We start from the raw sequence: 15,827 nt of genomic DNA on the forward strand, positions 1-15,827 counted from the left end.
AAACAATCACAAACAAGGAGTCTTCCAGGAAGGCTGCTGCTCCACTCTCCAGACAGTTTTCCAGATGGAGTGATAGGGCTGACATTACTCTTGGTCCTGTGAAAAGGAATTCTAATCCATTTTTATAAGACATAAGTGAGCAGAACTACTCCATGCTATGTCCACGTGTTGTGGTTTAATCCTGGCTGGCAACCAAACACTACCAGCAACCAAACACCACGCAGCCACTTGCTCACTCCCCACGACCCAGAAAGATGGGGAGGAGAATCAGAAAGGAATGTAAAACTCGAGGGCTGAGATAAGAACAATTTAATAATTTAAACAGAATAAAAAGATAAGAACAACAGTAATAACAATAACAATTAGGAAGGAAAGGTGGGGAAAAAGGGTAAAATCCAAAGGAAGGGAAAAGGAAAAAAACCCAAGTGATGCAAATAACAGCTGCTTACCACCCACTGACTGATGCCCAGCCAGTCCCCAAGCAATGATCCCCAGGCCCCAGCTAACCATCCAAGTTTATACACCAAGCATGATGTCCCATGGTATGGAATACCTCTTTGGCTGGTTCAGGTCAGCTGACCTGGCTGTGTCCCCTCCCACTTCCTTGTGCCCCTCCAGTCTTCTCACTGGCAAGACCCAAGAAACCAAAAAGTCCTTGACTTACTATAAACATTACATAGCAACAACTAAAAACGTCAGTGTGGTTATCAACGTTGTTCTCACATCATAGCCAAAACCCAGCACTGTACTAGCTACTGAGAAGAAAATTAACTCCATCCCAGCTGAAACCAGGACACCACCTCATACCACTTCCTGTCCTAGTGGGGAGCCCTATGACCAAGATTAGAGGGACCCTGCCTCCAGCCAGCTGGAGGACAGGGATAATTGGGTTTATTGGACTGTGTGGATCTGATGGCCTGGCACATCAGACCCACAGGAATATAAAGCTCTAGTAGATACTGGTGCACAGTGTACTCCAATACCACCAAGGTATGAAGGGGCAGAACCAATTAGTATTTCTGGAGTGATAGGAGGATCTCAACAGCTAACTGTACTGGATGCTGAAATGAGCCTGATTGGGAGTGAGTGGCAAAATCATCCCATTGTGACTGGCCCAGAGGCTCTGCATCCTCGGCATAGACTATCTCAGGGGAGGGTATTTCAAGGATCCAAAAGGTGGGCTTCTGGTATAGCTGCCTTGGAGATGGAGGAAATTAAGCAGCTTTCTACTTTGCCTGGCCTTTCAGAAGACCCTTCTGTTGTGGGGTTACTGAAGGTTGAAGAACAACAGGTGCCGATCACTACCACAGCGGTGCACTGGCGGTAATACCACACCAACCGAGACTCCCTGATTCCTATCCATAAGCTGATTCGTTGACTAGAAAGCCAAGGAGTGATCAGCAGATCTGCTCACCCTTTAATAGCCCCATATGGCCAGTGCAAAATTCTAATGGAGAATGGAGGCTAACAGTGGACTATTGTGGCCTGAATGAAGTCACGCTGCCATTGAGTGCTGCCGTAGCAGACATGCTAGAACTTCAATATGAACTGGAATGAAAGGCAGCCAAGTGATTAATAAATCCTGTAACATCCTGTCCTGGTTTCAGCTGGGATAGAGTTAATTTACTACTCTAGTAGCTGGTGCAGTGCTGTGTTTTTGATTTGGTGTGAGAATAATATTTATAACACACTGATGTTTTTAGTTGCTGCTAGGTAATGTTTATACTAAGTCAAGGACTTTTCAGTTTCTCTGGCTTTGCCAGCCAGAAGGCTGGAGTGGCACAAGAAATTGTGAGGGGGCACAGCCAGGACAGCTGACCCAAAACAGCCAAAGAGATATTCCATACCATAGAATGTCATGCTCAGTACTTAAAGTGAGGGGAGCTGGCCGGGGCCTGCCTGCTGACAAGGGACTGGCTGGGCACTGGTCAGCAGGTGGTGAGCAATTGTATTGTACATCACTTGTTTCCTTTTCTCCCTTCCCTTTGGATTTTGTTCTTCTCCCCTTCTCCCTCTTCTCATTCTAATTGTTGTTATTATTATTACTGGTTCTATTTTATATCAATTATTAAATTGTTCTTATCTCAACCCTTGAGTTTTGTATTCCTTCCCGATTCTCCTCCCCATCCCTCCAGGGGTGGGGGGAGTGAGCGAGCTGCTGCATGGTACTTAGTTACCAGCTGAGGTTAAACCATGACAGTCCTTTGGGGCACCCAACGTGGGGCACAAAGGGTTGAGATAACAACAGATCTGACTAGAGTGTATTAGAATGACATTGTTCTATTTATTGTCTTGGTTTAATAATCACTGGCCATGATGCTGATTTCTTTGCTCTTAAAGATGCTCAGGGTTGCATTATTTACTTGACTTGCAGTATGTGTTCCCTGTTGTGCAAATTTTTGTCCTTGGGGCCTGGGCTACAGTTATCATTGTGTTGTACTATATAGTGCTGGCTTCTCATACGATATACTCGCTGGTCATTAAACTAATCCAATCTGCGTATTCAATATTGTTTGTCGACCCTGTTCTTCGGGTGGCCCCTGGCGGGGAATACTAACAACTGCACGTTTGGCTTTTCTTTTTCAGAGGCTACGCCTTCCCCTTCTCCACAGGGCTAATTACTGGAGCATTTAAGACTTTTGGAAATTCTTATTATCTTTGGGCTGTTGGAACCAGCATAGCACTGGCCCTGATCTTATTGCTAGTAATGCTGAATGTGGTTTTGACCTCCTGGACCTGACTGAGAATTAAGCAACTAACTGTAACTCCTCTAGCCTCCATGGTGGGCACAGAGGCTACTCCAGCCCCTGCAACAACTGATGCAGAAGACCAACCCATGTCAGTATCAGTTGCCTCTATACACAAGAAGAAACGGACACAGAAAACAGCTCGTACAGTAAAGAAAGATGAAGCAGGGCCACCACAGGAAGAGGAGGAAGGAGCAGAACAAGAGCTAACCACTCGATCCCTATCCCTGAATAAGCTGCGGGATATGCAGAAAGATTATGCCCATCATCCAGGTGAACACATTGTCACCTGACTCCTTCAGTGCTGCGATAATGGGGCTAATAGATTGGAATTAGAGGGTAGGGAAGCCAAGCAGCTGGGGTCACTTTCTAGGGAAGGGGGCACTGACAAGGCAATTGGAAAAGGGACACAAGTCCTCAGCCTCTGGAGGTGACTCCTGTGATGCATTAAGGAAAGGTATCCTTTCAAGGAGGATATTACATGTTGCCCAGGAAAGTGGACTGCAATAGAGAAAGGTATCCAGTACCTGAGGGAATTAGCTGTGAAACAGATGATTTATTATGACCAGAAAAATGCAGTTACCCACAGATCCCGATGAAATCCTATGCACATGACCCACGTGGTGGAAAATTTTTACAGAGCGCACCATCATCGTATGCCAACTCATTGGCAATAACAAGCTGCAGAGACAACGTGCCACCAACAGCGGATGAAGTGATTCACCACCCCAGAACTATGAAGATAGCATCTCTACTCCCATCATCTCAGCTGTGGAGAGACTGATGCAGTGACTCGACGAGGACAGATCCTACTCCCCACCTGTACGGACCCACATCTCAGATATAAAAGCAAGCACACTTCTGCTCAAGAGAGAGAATATAAGAAATACACACCATATGGCACCCTGTGGTTTTACTTGCAGGACCACGGAGAGGACATGAGGAGGTGAGATGGAAAACCTACCTCAACCCTGGAGGCACGGGTATGTGAATTGCAAGGAAAAACAATCACAAACAGGGAGTCTTCCATGAAGGTTGCTGCTCCAGTCTCCAGAAGGCAGATTCCCAGAGAGATTGAAAGGGCTGATTTTACTCTCAATCGTGTGAAAAAAGAGTTCTAATACATTTTTACAAGACATAAGTGGGCAGGACTACTAAACACTACATCCACCCTGCACCACTTCCCACCTAGGTGGAGAATCCTATGAACAGGATTAGGGGGACCCTGCCTCCAGCCAGGTGGAAGAAAGGCATAACCAGGTTTAGTGGACTGTGTGGATCTGATGGCCTGGCACATCAGACCCACAGGAATATAAAGCTCTAATAGGCACCAGTGCACAGTGTACTGTAACACCATCAAGCTATGAAGGGGCAGAACCAATTAGTATTTCTGGAGTGACAGGGAAATCCCAACAGCTAACTGTATTGGAGGCTGAAAAAAGCCACATTGGGAATGAGGGGCAAAAACTCATCCCATTGTGACTGGCCCAGAGGCTCTGCATCCTCGGCATAGACTATCTCAGGGGAGGGTATTTCAAGGATCCAAAAGGTGGGCTTCTGGTATAGCTGCCTTGGAGATGGAGGAAATTAAGCAGCTTTCTACTTTGCCTGGCCTTTCAGAAGACCCTTCTGTTGTGGGGTTACTGAAGGTTGAAGAACAACAGGTGCCGATCACTACCACAGCGGTGCACTGGCGGTAATACCACACCAACCGAGACTCCCTGATTCCTATCCATAAGCTGATTCGTTGACTAGAAAGCCAAGGAGTGATCAGCAGATCTGCTCACCCTTTAATAGCCCCATATGGCCAGTGCAAAATTCTAATGGAGAATGGAGGCTAACAGTGGACTATTGTGGCCTGAATGAAGTCACACTGCCATTGAGTGCTGCCGTAGCAGACATGCTAGAACTTCAATATGAACTGGAATGAAAGGCAGCCAAGTGGTATGCCACCACTGATATTGCAAATGCGTTTTACTCTATCCCTTTGGCTGCGGAGTGCAGGCCATAGTTTGCCTTCACTTGGAGGGGTGTCCAACGCACCTCGAATGGACTCTCCCAGGGGTGGAAACACAGCCCTACCATCTGCCATGGACTGATCCAGGCTGCCCTGGAACAGGGTGAAGCTCCAGAACATCTGCAGTATATTGATGACATCATCATATGGGGCGATACAGCAGAAGAAGATTTTGAGAAAGGGGAGAAGATAGTCCAAATCCTTCTGAAAGCTGGTTTTGCCATAACACAGAGTAAGGTCAAGGGACTTGCACAGGAGATCCAGGTTTTGGGGAATAAAATGGCAACATGGACGTCGTGAAATCCCAATGGATGTGATCAACAAAATAACAGCTGTCTCCACCAACTAGAAAGAAACTCAGGCTTTCTTAGGCACTGTGGGTTTTTGGAGAATGCACATTCCAAACTGCAGTCTGATTGTAAACCCTCTCTATCAAGTTATCTGAAAAAAGAATGATTTTAAATGGGTCCGTGAGTAACAACAAGCCTTTGAATGTTGGCTGAGGCCTGCCAATCGCTGCTTGGGGACTGGCTGGACATTGGTAAGCGGATATTGGGTAATTATATTGTGCATCACTTGTTTCCTTTTCTCCCTTCCCTTTGGTTTTTATTCCTCTCCCCTTCTCCCTCCTTTTGATTATAATTTTATTGGTTTCATTTTATTTTATTTCAATTATTTGTTTTCTTATCTGTCATGATTTAACCCTATCTGGTAATTAAGTACCAGGAAGCCACTCACTCACTCCCCCCTCACCCAGAGGGATGGGGAAGAGAATCGGAAAGGAATGTAACAATCAGGGATCGAGATAAGAACAATTTAATAATTGAAACAGAACAAAAATGAAAGAACAATAATAACAGTAACAGTTATAACAAGGGGAGGGAGGGGGGAGAATAAAATCCAGGGGGAAAGGAAGAAAGAAAACAAGTGATGCACAATGCAACTGCTCATCACCCGCTGCCCAGCCAGTCCCCGAGAAACAATCTGCCCACTCCAGCCACCCCCCAGGTATATATACCAAGCATGATGCCCTATGATATGGAATACCTCTTTGGCTAGTTTGGTTCAGCTGACCTAGCTGTGTCCCCCTCCCAATTCCTTGTGCCCCTCCAACCTTCTTGCTGGCAAGGCCTGAGGAACTGAAAAGTCTCACATCAAAGCCAAAACACAGAACCATACTGGCTCCTGAGAAGGTAATTAACTCCATCCCAGCTTAAACCAGGACAGTATCCACCCCTTATTCCATACCATTTACATCATGGTCCATTTTCCAATACATCATCACCTCTCCTGTCCTTTAATATAAATTCACAGATATCATCCCCTTAGTCTATGGACCATCTCTCTAAAGTCCATTGAGTTCATTTAGTCCATCCCGTCGGGCTCCATCTGTCATAAGAGTCTTTTGGGCAGGGAAGATGGTATGAAGTGTTGGTTTGTTGCATGTTGAAGCCAGTCCTGATTCTGTTACAATTGCACTGATCTGGTTTCACCAAAGTCATTCTTCGTTGGTGTGGCAGTTAAGGAGGAGTCAGATACAAGTCTTCAAATATAAAAGAGTAGAGATGGGTGCCACAAGGTATCCAGTACTAATAGGTATCCAGTCTCTCCGGGGGCATGGGTTCAAATCCTACTGCCACCACCACTGACAATATATAACATTATGTAACAATTAACATCACTCAGTTTATTGGTTTTCACCCAAAATCAAATCTCCTTGAGGCACACATTGAATTTAACCATCCTCCCGCATTACCCACCAAGTGCTCCCAGGCCCTTGAGCAAAAGCAGTCCCACAAATGGGTTTGCTTTTGCCTGAAGCAGGAACGACCCAGACTGTTTTCCCAAGCATATTTTTAAGGTGCACTACAGGAACTTTATCCCACTCTACAGTACGCAAAAGCTTTGATTGGGCAGGACCAGCTCAGGTAGCAGAGCCTCTGGTATTAACCAACCAGGTAGCCTTTGCTAAATGTTTATCCCAATGTTTGAAAGTTCCACCACCCATTGCTTTCAGTGTAGTCTTTAACAGTCTGTTACATCCAGCTCAGAACAAATAACCAGGGCACCAGGAGGAGCTGTGCTTCAGTACCAATCACTTCTGAAACAGCTCAAACCCCTTCATAAGCTGCTAATATATCTTACTCATTTGGAGTATAGCAGGCCTCAAATCCTATATATCCCTGACTCTAAAAGCCCAATGGTTGAACTCGAGTCTCCCCTGGTGCTTTCTGCAGGAGGGTCCAGGTAGGGCCATTCTACCTGGCTGTGGTGCACAGTACATTTTTTATATCTTGCCCAGTCCAAACTGGCCCAAGGACTACTGCTTGAACTTTCTTCTGTTTAATTTGTTCAAAAGCTTGTCATTGTTCAGGACCCCATTTAACACTGTTCTTCTTTTGAGTCACATGATAGAGAAGTATTACAATCAGACTGTAATTACCCAAGACTATAATTACCCAATATCCGCTTACCAATGTCCAGCCAGTCCCCAAGCAGCGATTGGCAGGCCTCAGCCAACATTCAAAGGCTTGTTGTTACTCACGGACCCATTTAAAATCATTCTTTTTTCAGATAACTTGATAGAGAGGGTTTACAATCAGACTGCAGTTTGGAATGTGCATTCTCCAAAAACCCACAGTGCCTAAGAAAGCCTGAGTTTCTTTCTAGTTGGTGGAGACAGCTGTTATTTTGTTGATCACATCCATTGGGATTTCACGACGTCCATGTTGCCATTTTATTCCCCAAAACCTGGATCTCCTGTGCAAGTCCCTTGACCTTACTCTGTGTTATGGCAAAACCAGCTTTCAGAAGGATTTGGACTATCTTCTCCCCTTTCTCAAAATCTTCTTCTGCTGTATCGCCCCATATGATGATGTCATCAATATACTGCAGATGTTCTGGAGCTTCACCCTGTTCCAGGGCAGCCTGGATCAGTCCATGGCAGATGGTAGGGCTGTGTTTCCACCCCTGGGAGAGTCCATTCGAGGTGCGTTGGACACCCCTCCAAGTGAAGGCAAACTATGGCCTGCACTCCGCAGCCAAAGGGATAGAGTAAAACGCATTTGCAATATCAGTGGTGGCATACCACTTGGCTGCCTTTCATTCCAGTTCATATTGAAGTTCTAGCATGTCTGCTACGGCAGCACTCAATGGCAGCGTGACTTCATTCAGGCCACAATAGTCCACTGTTAGCCTCCATTCTCCATTAGAATTTTGCACTGGCCATATGGGGCTATTAAAGGGTGAGCAGATCTGCTGATCACTCCTTGGCTTTCTAGTCAACGAATCAGCTTATGGATAGGAATCAGGGAGTCTCGGTTGGTGTGGTATTACCGCCAGTGCACCGCTGTGGTAGTGATCGGCACCTGTTGTTCTTCAACCTTCAGTAACCCCACAACAGAAGGGTCTTCTGAAAGGCCAGGCAAAGTAGAAAGCTGCTTAATTTCCTCCATCTCCAAGGCAGCTATACCAGAAGCCCACCTTTTGGATCCTTGAAATACCCTCCCCTGAGATAGTCTATGCCGAGGATGCAGAGCCTCTGGGCCAGTCACAATGGGATGAGTTTTTGCCCCTCATTCCCAATGTGGCTTTTTTCAGCCTCCAATACAGTTAGCTGTTGGGATTTCCCTGTCACTCCAGAAATACTAATTGGTTCTGCCCCTTCATAGCTTGATGGTGTTACAGTACACTGTGCACTGGTGCCTATTAGAGCTTTATATTCCTGTGGGTCTGATGTGCCAGGCCATCGAATCCACACAGTCCACTAAACCTGGTTATGCCTTTCTTCCACCTGGCTGGAGGCAGGGTCCCCCTAATCCTGTTCATAGGATTCTCTACCATGGCAGCAAGCAGTGCAAAGCAGCTGTACTGTGGAGCAATTGCAATCTTGCCTATTTATGTCTTGTAAAAACTGATTAGAATTCCTTTTCACAGGATCAAGAGTAAAATCAGCCTTTCCACTCTGGTAAACTGCCCACTAGATATTGGAGCAGCAGCCTTCCTAAAAGAACCCCTATTCACAATTGTATTTCATAGAATGATTTAGGTTGGAAAAGACCTTTTCCTTGTGATTCACATACCCGTGCTTCTAGGTCTGAGGTAGGTTTTCCATCCAACCTCCTCATATCATGTCTGTGGTCCCACAGGTAAAACCACAGGGTACCCTGTGGTGTCTATCTCCTATATTCTCCCTCTCAAGCAGAAGGGTTCTTGCTGTTAATAGCTGATATGTGGGTCCATAAAGTTGGAGAGTAGGATCTATCTTCTTTGATATGATGAACTACTACCCCCACAGCTGAGATGAGGGAGGTAGAGATGCTATCTTTGTAGCCCTGGAGATGGCGAATCACTTCACTGTTGGTTGTGCATCAGATTTCCAGCTCATTATTGGCAATGAGTTTGCATATGACACTGGTGCACTCTGTACAAATTTCCAGCACATGGGTTGTGTGCATAGGACTTCATCAGTATCTCTTGGTAACTGTGCATTGTTCAGGTCATAATAAATCATATCTAGCATGGCTAAATTCCTCAGGTACTGGTTACATTTCTCCATTGTAGTCCGCTTGCCTGGGTGACATGTAATATCCTTCTTGAAAGGATACCTTTCCTTCATGCTTGACAAGAGTTGTCTCCAGAGTCTGAGGACTTGTGTCCCTTTTCCAATTGCCTTGTCAGTGCCCGCTTCCCTAGAAAGTGACCCCAGCTGCTTGGCTTCCCTACCCTATAATTCCAATCTATTAGCCCCATTATTCCAGCACTGAAGGAGTCAGGTGACAATGTGTTCACCTGGTTGATGGCTAAAATATTTTTGCATATCCTGCAGCTCATTCAGGGATAGGATCAAGTGGTTTCCTCTTGTTCTGCCTCTTCCTTCTCTTCCTGTGGTGGCCCTGCTTTATCTTCCTTTACTAAATGAGCTGTTTTGTGTGTCCATCTCTTCTTGTGTATAGGAGTGCCTGATACCAGCACGAGTTGGTCCTCTTCATCGCTCGTCGTGGGGTCTGGAGTAGTTGTAGTGCCACTTGCTGGGTTTTGATTAGCCAAGATGCTTATAGCCAAGTTTAAGTAGCTGCAATGCTTGTTGCAGCGGTTGCAGTAGACACAGTACCTATTGCTGGGTTTTGAATGGCTTCAGTGCTTGTTGCAGGGGTTGGAATTGTCGCAGCTAGTTGCTTAATTCTCAACAAGGTTTGAACCACATTCAGCATTCCCAGCAATAGAATCAAGGCCACCAATATTCTGGTCTCAACATCCCAAGTATATTCACAATTTTCAAAAGCCTTAAACACTTCTGTAATTGGCCTAGAGAAGGGGAAAATGTAGAAAGATTGCATAATTGACTCTCCAAAAAGGAAAAGCCAAGGGTGCACTTATCAATAATCCCCACCAGAGGGCGCCCGAAGAATAGGGGCGACGGCAATACTGACTGAGTACACGAGATTAGTTTCATGGCCAGCGAGTCTATCATATCAGTAGCCAGTACTATAAAGTATAACACAATGATAACTTTAGCCCAGGCCCCATGGATCATAAACAGCATCACAGGGAACACATACGGCAAGTAAAGTACATAATGCGACCCTGAGATCATGAGCAGCAACTCTGAGAACAAAGAAAAAAACACTGTGGCCAGTGACTATTAAACCACTACAAAGAATATTTATAACAATTTTGTTTTAACACACCCTAGTCAGACGTGTCATTATCTCAACCCCTTGTTCCCCACGTTGGGTGCCCCAAAGGACTGTCGTGATTTAACCCCAGCCAATAACTAATTACTACGCACACGTGCGCACACACACACACACACACACAGAGGAGAATTGGGAAGGAATGTAAAACTCAAGGGTTGAGATAAGAGCAATTTAATAATTAAAATAAAATAAGGGGGGAAACCAAACTATAATAGTAGTAATAACAATAATAATAATGAGTTGTAATGAATAGGAGGGAGAAGAATAAAATCCAAAGGGAAGGGAGAAAAGGAAACAAGTGATGCACAATACAATTGCTCACCACCCGCCCTACCAATGCCCAGCCAGTCCCTTGTCAGCGATCGACAGGCCCCGGCCAACCCCTCCCCCACCCAGTTTATATACTGAGCATGGCATTCTATGGTATGGAATATCCCTTTGGCTATTTTGGGTCAGCTGTCTGGCTGTATTCCCTCCCAATTTCTTGTGCCACTCCAGCCTTCTCCCTGGCAGGGCCTGAGAAACCTAAAAGTCCTTGACTTAGTATAAACATTACCCAGCAACAACCAAAAACACCTGTGTCTTATCAACAACATTCTCACACCAAAGCCAAAACACAGCACTGCACCAGCTACTAAGAAGAAAATTAACTCTGTCCCAGCTGAAACCAGGACATGGGTTGTTTTTTCATTTGGGGTTCTTTTTTTAGTTTTTTTCTGTAGACAGAATTCATCACTAAGGTTTGTCTGTTTTTACAAAAAACACAAAATGCATTTTCCCTGGAGTAGGTCAGAGCTGTACTTAGGTGTGCAAACAGTACAGGAAAAAAACCCCACTGTTTTGTCAACAATATGACTTTTGGAGGTAAGAGGTATCGAGACTTGAATTTGTCTATCTAAATATATTTGTTACTTGTAATAAGAGTATAAAAATGAGCAAAATCCCTCCAGCTTTCTCTGCCTTCATTTTCGTTATGTTCTTCCCATTTGTCCTGTACCACCAGAAGCAGATGTCCTTGCATATTCACATACAGTTCATGCTTGGTGCCCTTGCCATCCCTCCCCTCTTGCTCCTTGATGGTCAGACAGAGGGGTGAGAGAGGAGAATAAAGCAAGGGGCACCTTGCAGTCAGTAAGGGGCATGGCTGCTGTGTAGCCTTGCAGTTTATTTCTTGCTCAGCTCTCTTCCACTTTTACAGACTGCAAAAACAATTTTTCTTGTCCAAATTACATAATTTGTGCTGACATTTCACAGTGCAGAGCAAATCAAGTTAGTACTGATTCAAAAAAGGTCAGCTAATGAATGAACAATGTTGTAAGTTTTCCTTGAGCTAAGCTAAGGTTTTCCTGACCCTGCTAAGTATTTGGCTCTGGGAAGAGTTATTGTCAGTGCTGTGGCTGAGACTTAGATCAATCATTTTTACTTACACATGGGTATTTAATTACTAATTCTTAGATGGCATTAGGGTTGTTTGCATTTCCTATAGTTTAGAGAACTTCCCTTTGAAAAAAAATATTTTGGTGGTTTATTTTGGGTTTTGATAAACTCTTAGAATTTTGCTTTAGGTCCTGATCCTGGAAAATAGTGACTCTATCCATAATTATCAGTGATGCAAAGAATGCTGATTGAAGTTAGTATTCAAAGACATCATGGAAATATTTATATGGACATTTAAGGTGGTGTTTGCCAGGCTGATCTTGTTTATAAGATAGCCTCTAAGGGAAGCAAGTACAGAGAATACAGATGTTTGGATAAAAATGTCAGGTCTTCCTGTAGATGTAACAAACATCTGTCTGAACAACGTGACTGTGTAATTGAGGAGATTGGTCACAAGGTGTCACCACAATACTGATTTTTATTATTGTATAGCCACATCTACCTAACAAATTTGGAAACATCTAGGAAATTACTTTTGCCCTGTGAAACAGTGTAGGGAGATTACTATTATTTGTGTGTGTGTGTGTGTGTGTGTGTGATAGCTTCATTGATGGTCAAGCAGGGGGAATCATATTCAATGAGAATGTGATTCTTACAGGGACTTATGGAGTTCAGGCCTGGGTGGGTTCTCTACCTTTCACTATGCAGTTGGTGTCACCTCATTTGTTTACTTGTCTGTTACTTGGATACAGTGTCACCTTCCATCACAATGGGAAAAACCTTAAAGTAATCTGTGTATTATTATTATTTGTTAACCAATGATTTTTTTAAAAAAACTTTCTGATATAGAAATTCTCACATCATTTATGGGGAAACCCCCCATCTATGTAAGAAATACTTTATGCTGTTTCTTCCCTTGCCTCTTAAGTGCATAGGCTTTCTATATGAGGAGGGGATTTTAATACTTACAATAAATACTTAGGTAAGCTGGACCTAAAATTGTAGCTTGTTAAGTAAACTCTTGGGCAAAGATGGATTTCTCAGTGCTTAGCAACTTTAGCTTTCTCAGTAGCTGTTGATGCTGATTTTGTGTTTTTAAAATTCCCTCCTCTAAGCGCACGTGCATGCATGCGCGCACACACACACACTGAAGTGCCTAGTTCTCCTGCCTTAACAAAAAAACATTAGAAATAATTTTTATAGAAACATCAAAGCCCCTGCCCAACATGTGCCCATGTGTAATGCACACACCCACACTCACACAGTGCATGTCACTGTTTCACCTGGTGGGGGCAGGAAGGGAGAGAAGAATGTAAACCTGAAGAAATAGAGAAATAAGGAGGACATATAGGGTAGGTGTGCATTAGTTTATCTCTGTGGCAGAAAGAATGGCAATGACGCTTCTTCCAGCTTCTGAATTGAAAAAATGCTGGAAGTAGACAAATGGACAAGATTGGAGGAGATGCTTATTTTCATTTTTATTAACTCTTTCTTCATGTCTGTGTTTGGTGTTTTGTTTGGTGGGGTTTTTGGGGTGTGTGTGGGGGTTGTTTTCTTTTTTTTTTTTTCTTCTTTTCCTTCAGTAAAAGAGTGCTTATTTGTCATATCCCTAATCAAGATATGGCTTAGCTAGCATTTCACCAAACTTTAAATTTACACTGAAACTCCTCAAAGAGTCTCTCATGGTCTCTGTCTCTATGCATATATCTGGGTAGGTCAGAGATCAGATAAATGCTGACATGAGCACAATATCTTAGTGTAATAGTCAGCTATATGAATTTGACAGCTCATTCTGCAGTGGGGGGGAGAATCACTGTAATAGTACAGCTTAAACTTTGTCTGACTCTTGACTTTTTGGCTTGTTTTTTTTAGGTGAAACATGGAACCCATTGAAGTTGCACTACCAATTGCGAAATGTCCGTGAACGGTTAGCTAAAAATCTAGTCGAAAAAGGTATACTGACAACAGAGAAACAGAACTTCCTTCTTTTTGACATGACTACGCATCCCCTCACCAACAACAATATCAAACAGCGCCTCATCAAGAAGGTTCAAGAAGCAGTTCTTGACAAATGGGTGAATGACCCTCACCGCATGGACAAGCGCTTGCTGGCACTTGTTTATTTATCCCATGCTTCAGATGTTCTGGAGAATGCTTTTGCCCCCCTTTTGGATGAGCAGTATGATTTAGCCACAAAGAGGGTGAGGCAGCTTCTGGATTTAGACCCTGAGGCTGAATGTATGAAAGCCAACACAAATGAGGTTCTGTGGGCTGTTGTAGCAGCTTTCACAAAATAATTGCATTCAGACTGAAGTGTTCTCTTTTCTTTCATGTAAACTAGTTGTTTCTCTTTTATTGACTATTCATGTTTTCTGTAATTTGTAACTTCTCACATGATGAATCAGCTCTGGTTTAATGGCAATTATAAGTGGTGTATTCCCTCCTCCTCTGTGTATCTGCATACAGGAGTCTGCTGGTACAAGAGGCCTTCCTGTTTAAAAACAACAGAAAAATGTTTTACTGCCATATTGGCATTCTATTTCCTATTCAGTTTGAGTTATCTGAAATACTTTGTTTAATCTATTTTTCATCTTACTGTTATTGAAGTTATTTAACATGAAAAGTACCTCAAGAAGGAAATGTGCATGCTGTTGGATCACTAGTCTCAGCTGACACAGATGTGTGCATGCATCAGTACTTCTGCAGTACAACTCATAATAGATCAAAAAAGGCCTTTTAAAATCACCAAAGCTCCATGTTGAAGTGTCTGTCAGGACATTTTATACAGAGATGTTTCAATTATATCTAATAAAATTACTTTAAAAGCAGAAATGCCATTAAGCAGCTTTGTCAATAGTTCCTGTAAAATGCATCATAAATTTTACTTTTCACACAAGTCTCTTGTGTACTTATGTTTTCATTAGAATGATAGCTGAGTCATAAGGCTACTTGTAGAAAGGTCCATTTGTTTCATAAACCATTTTTGGAATGGGATGCATTCCATTATATTGTATATATAGTTCAAATTATATATTAACAACTGCCCCATCTTAGTATTTTGCAAGATCTACTTAGTTGTACACCTGGTATCCCTTATTTGCTATCAGCCATTGCCATTTGATGGAAAGAAAGGCCTCCTATAAAGAGCATGTATGTGAAAGCTGTTTGTTTCCAGTGTCTGCAGTGCCATCCAGGTATTCTCAGTCTATGCATTGCCTTTGATAATTAGTGTATAGAGACCGCTTTCTATCATTTTTTGTACTTTTTTTTTTTTTTCTCCTCCTGTATGGAAGAGGCTTGTGACCAGTATAATTCTTGAGTGCAGTTTTTAATTTTGTTTGTACACAAATTAATGTTTGCTCTTAAACCTCATAATCTATTTTACACTTTAAATCAAAAAGTCAAGTCAGTCCTAGCAGGTGTTGCATGTAAATGGTTACCGAGTAATGACTGCAGTTCAGATGATTTAAATTTCTGTAATGAGATGCTTTGCTATATTTTAATTTTTTATATACAATTATGCTGATTAGCACACTACTGTAAAAAAAATAAATAAAACTTTGGATTTTTAAAACTTATTGCCTCTTTGACACTGCTTGTTATCTCCCATTGGTTTTACAGTGTAAATAATATGCATTGAACAAATTAAGCATTGATTTATATCTTTTTTTTCCTCATAACAATGAGGATTTATAGTGGGGCTTACAGCTGTTTAGAAACTTTTTTTTTTGTGAACATTCAGAGAAAGAATACTAGATGGTATATCTGTAGAGTTGAAATTTAAGGGTTCCCTTAATCTGTATATTAGCTTTTTACCTACAGTAAAACTATGATCTTAAAAGTGCCCGAAACAGAGCAAGCATGTAATTTCTATTTTTTTGTTGCTAATTAGAAAGGTTTTATTGCTTAACTGAAAGCTTTAGTTAATATCCTTATTAGAAAGGGAGCGTTTATATTAAGTAGATCAAACTGACCTAATCAGCGGTG

The 15,827-nt window shown here is 42.8% G+C and overlaps 1 protein-coding gene across 7 annotated transcripts in view; it reads left to right on the plus strand.

Moving 5' to 3' along the window:
* Window positions 1–15,414, plus strand: part of LOC121080460 (Golgi phosphoprotein 3) — a 52,672-nt gene extending 37,258 nt beyond the window's left edge. For all 7 annotated transcript variants that reach the window (XM_040578477.1, XM_040578471.1, XM_040578478.1 and 4 more), the window contains exon 5: window positions 13,713–15,414. In XM_040578477.1, coding sequence (XP_040434411.1) covers window positions 13,713–14,137 — 425 coding nt within the window. In that variant the 3' untranslated portion in view covers window positions 14,138–15,414. The remainder of the gene's footprint in view (window positions 1–13,712) is intronic.
* Window positions 15,415–15,827: the final 413 nt, after the last annotated feature.

Source organism: Falco naumanni, chromosome W, assembly GCF_017639655.2.
Source record: "Falco naumanni isolate bFalNau1 chromosome W, bFalNau1.pat, whole genome shotgun sequence".
Classification (NCBI taxonomy): Eukaryota; Metazoa; Chordata; class Aves; order Falconiformes; family Falconidae; genus Falco; species Falco naumanni.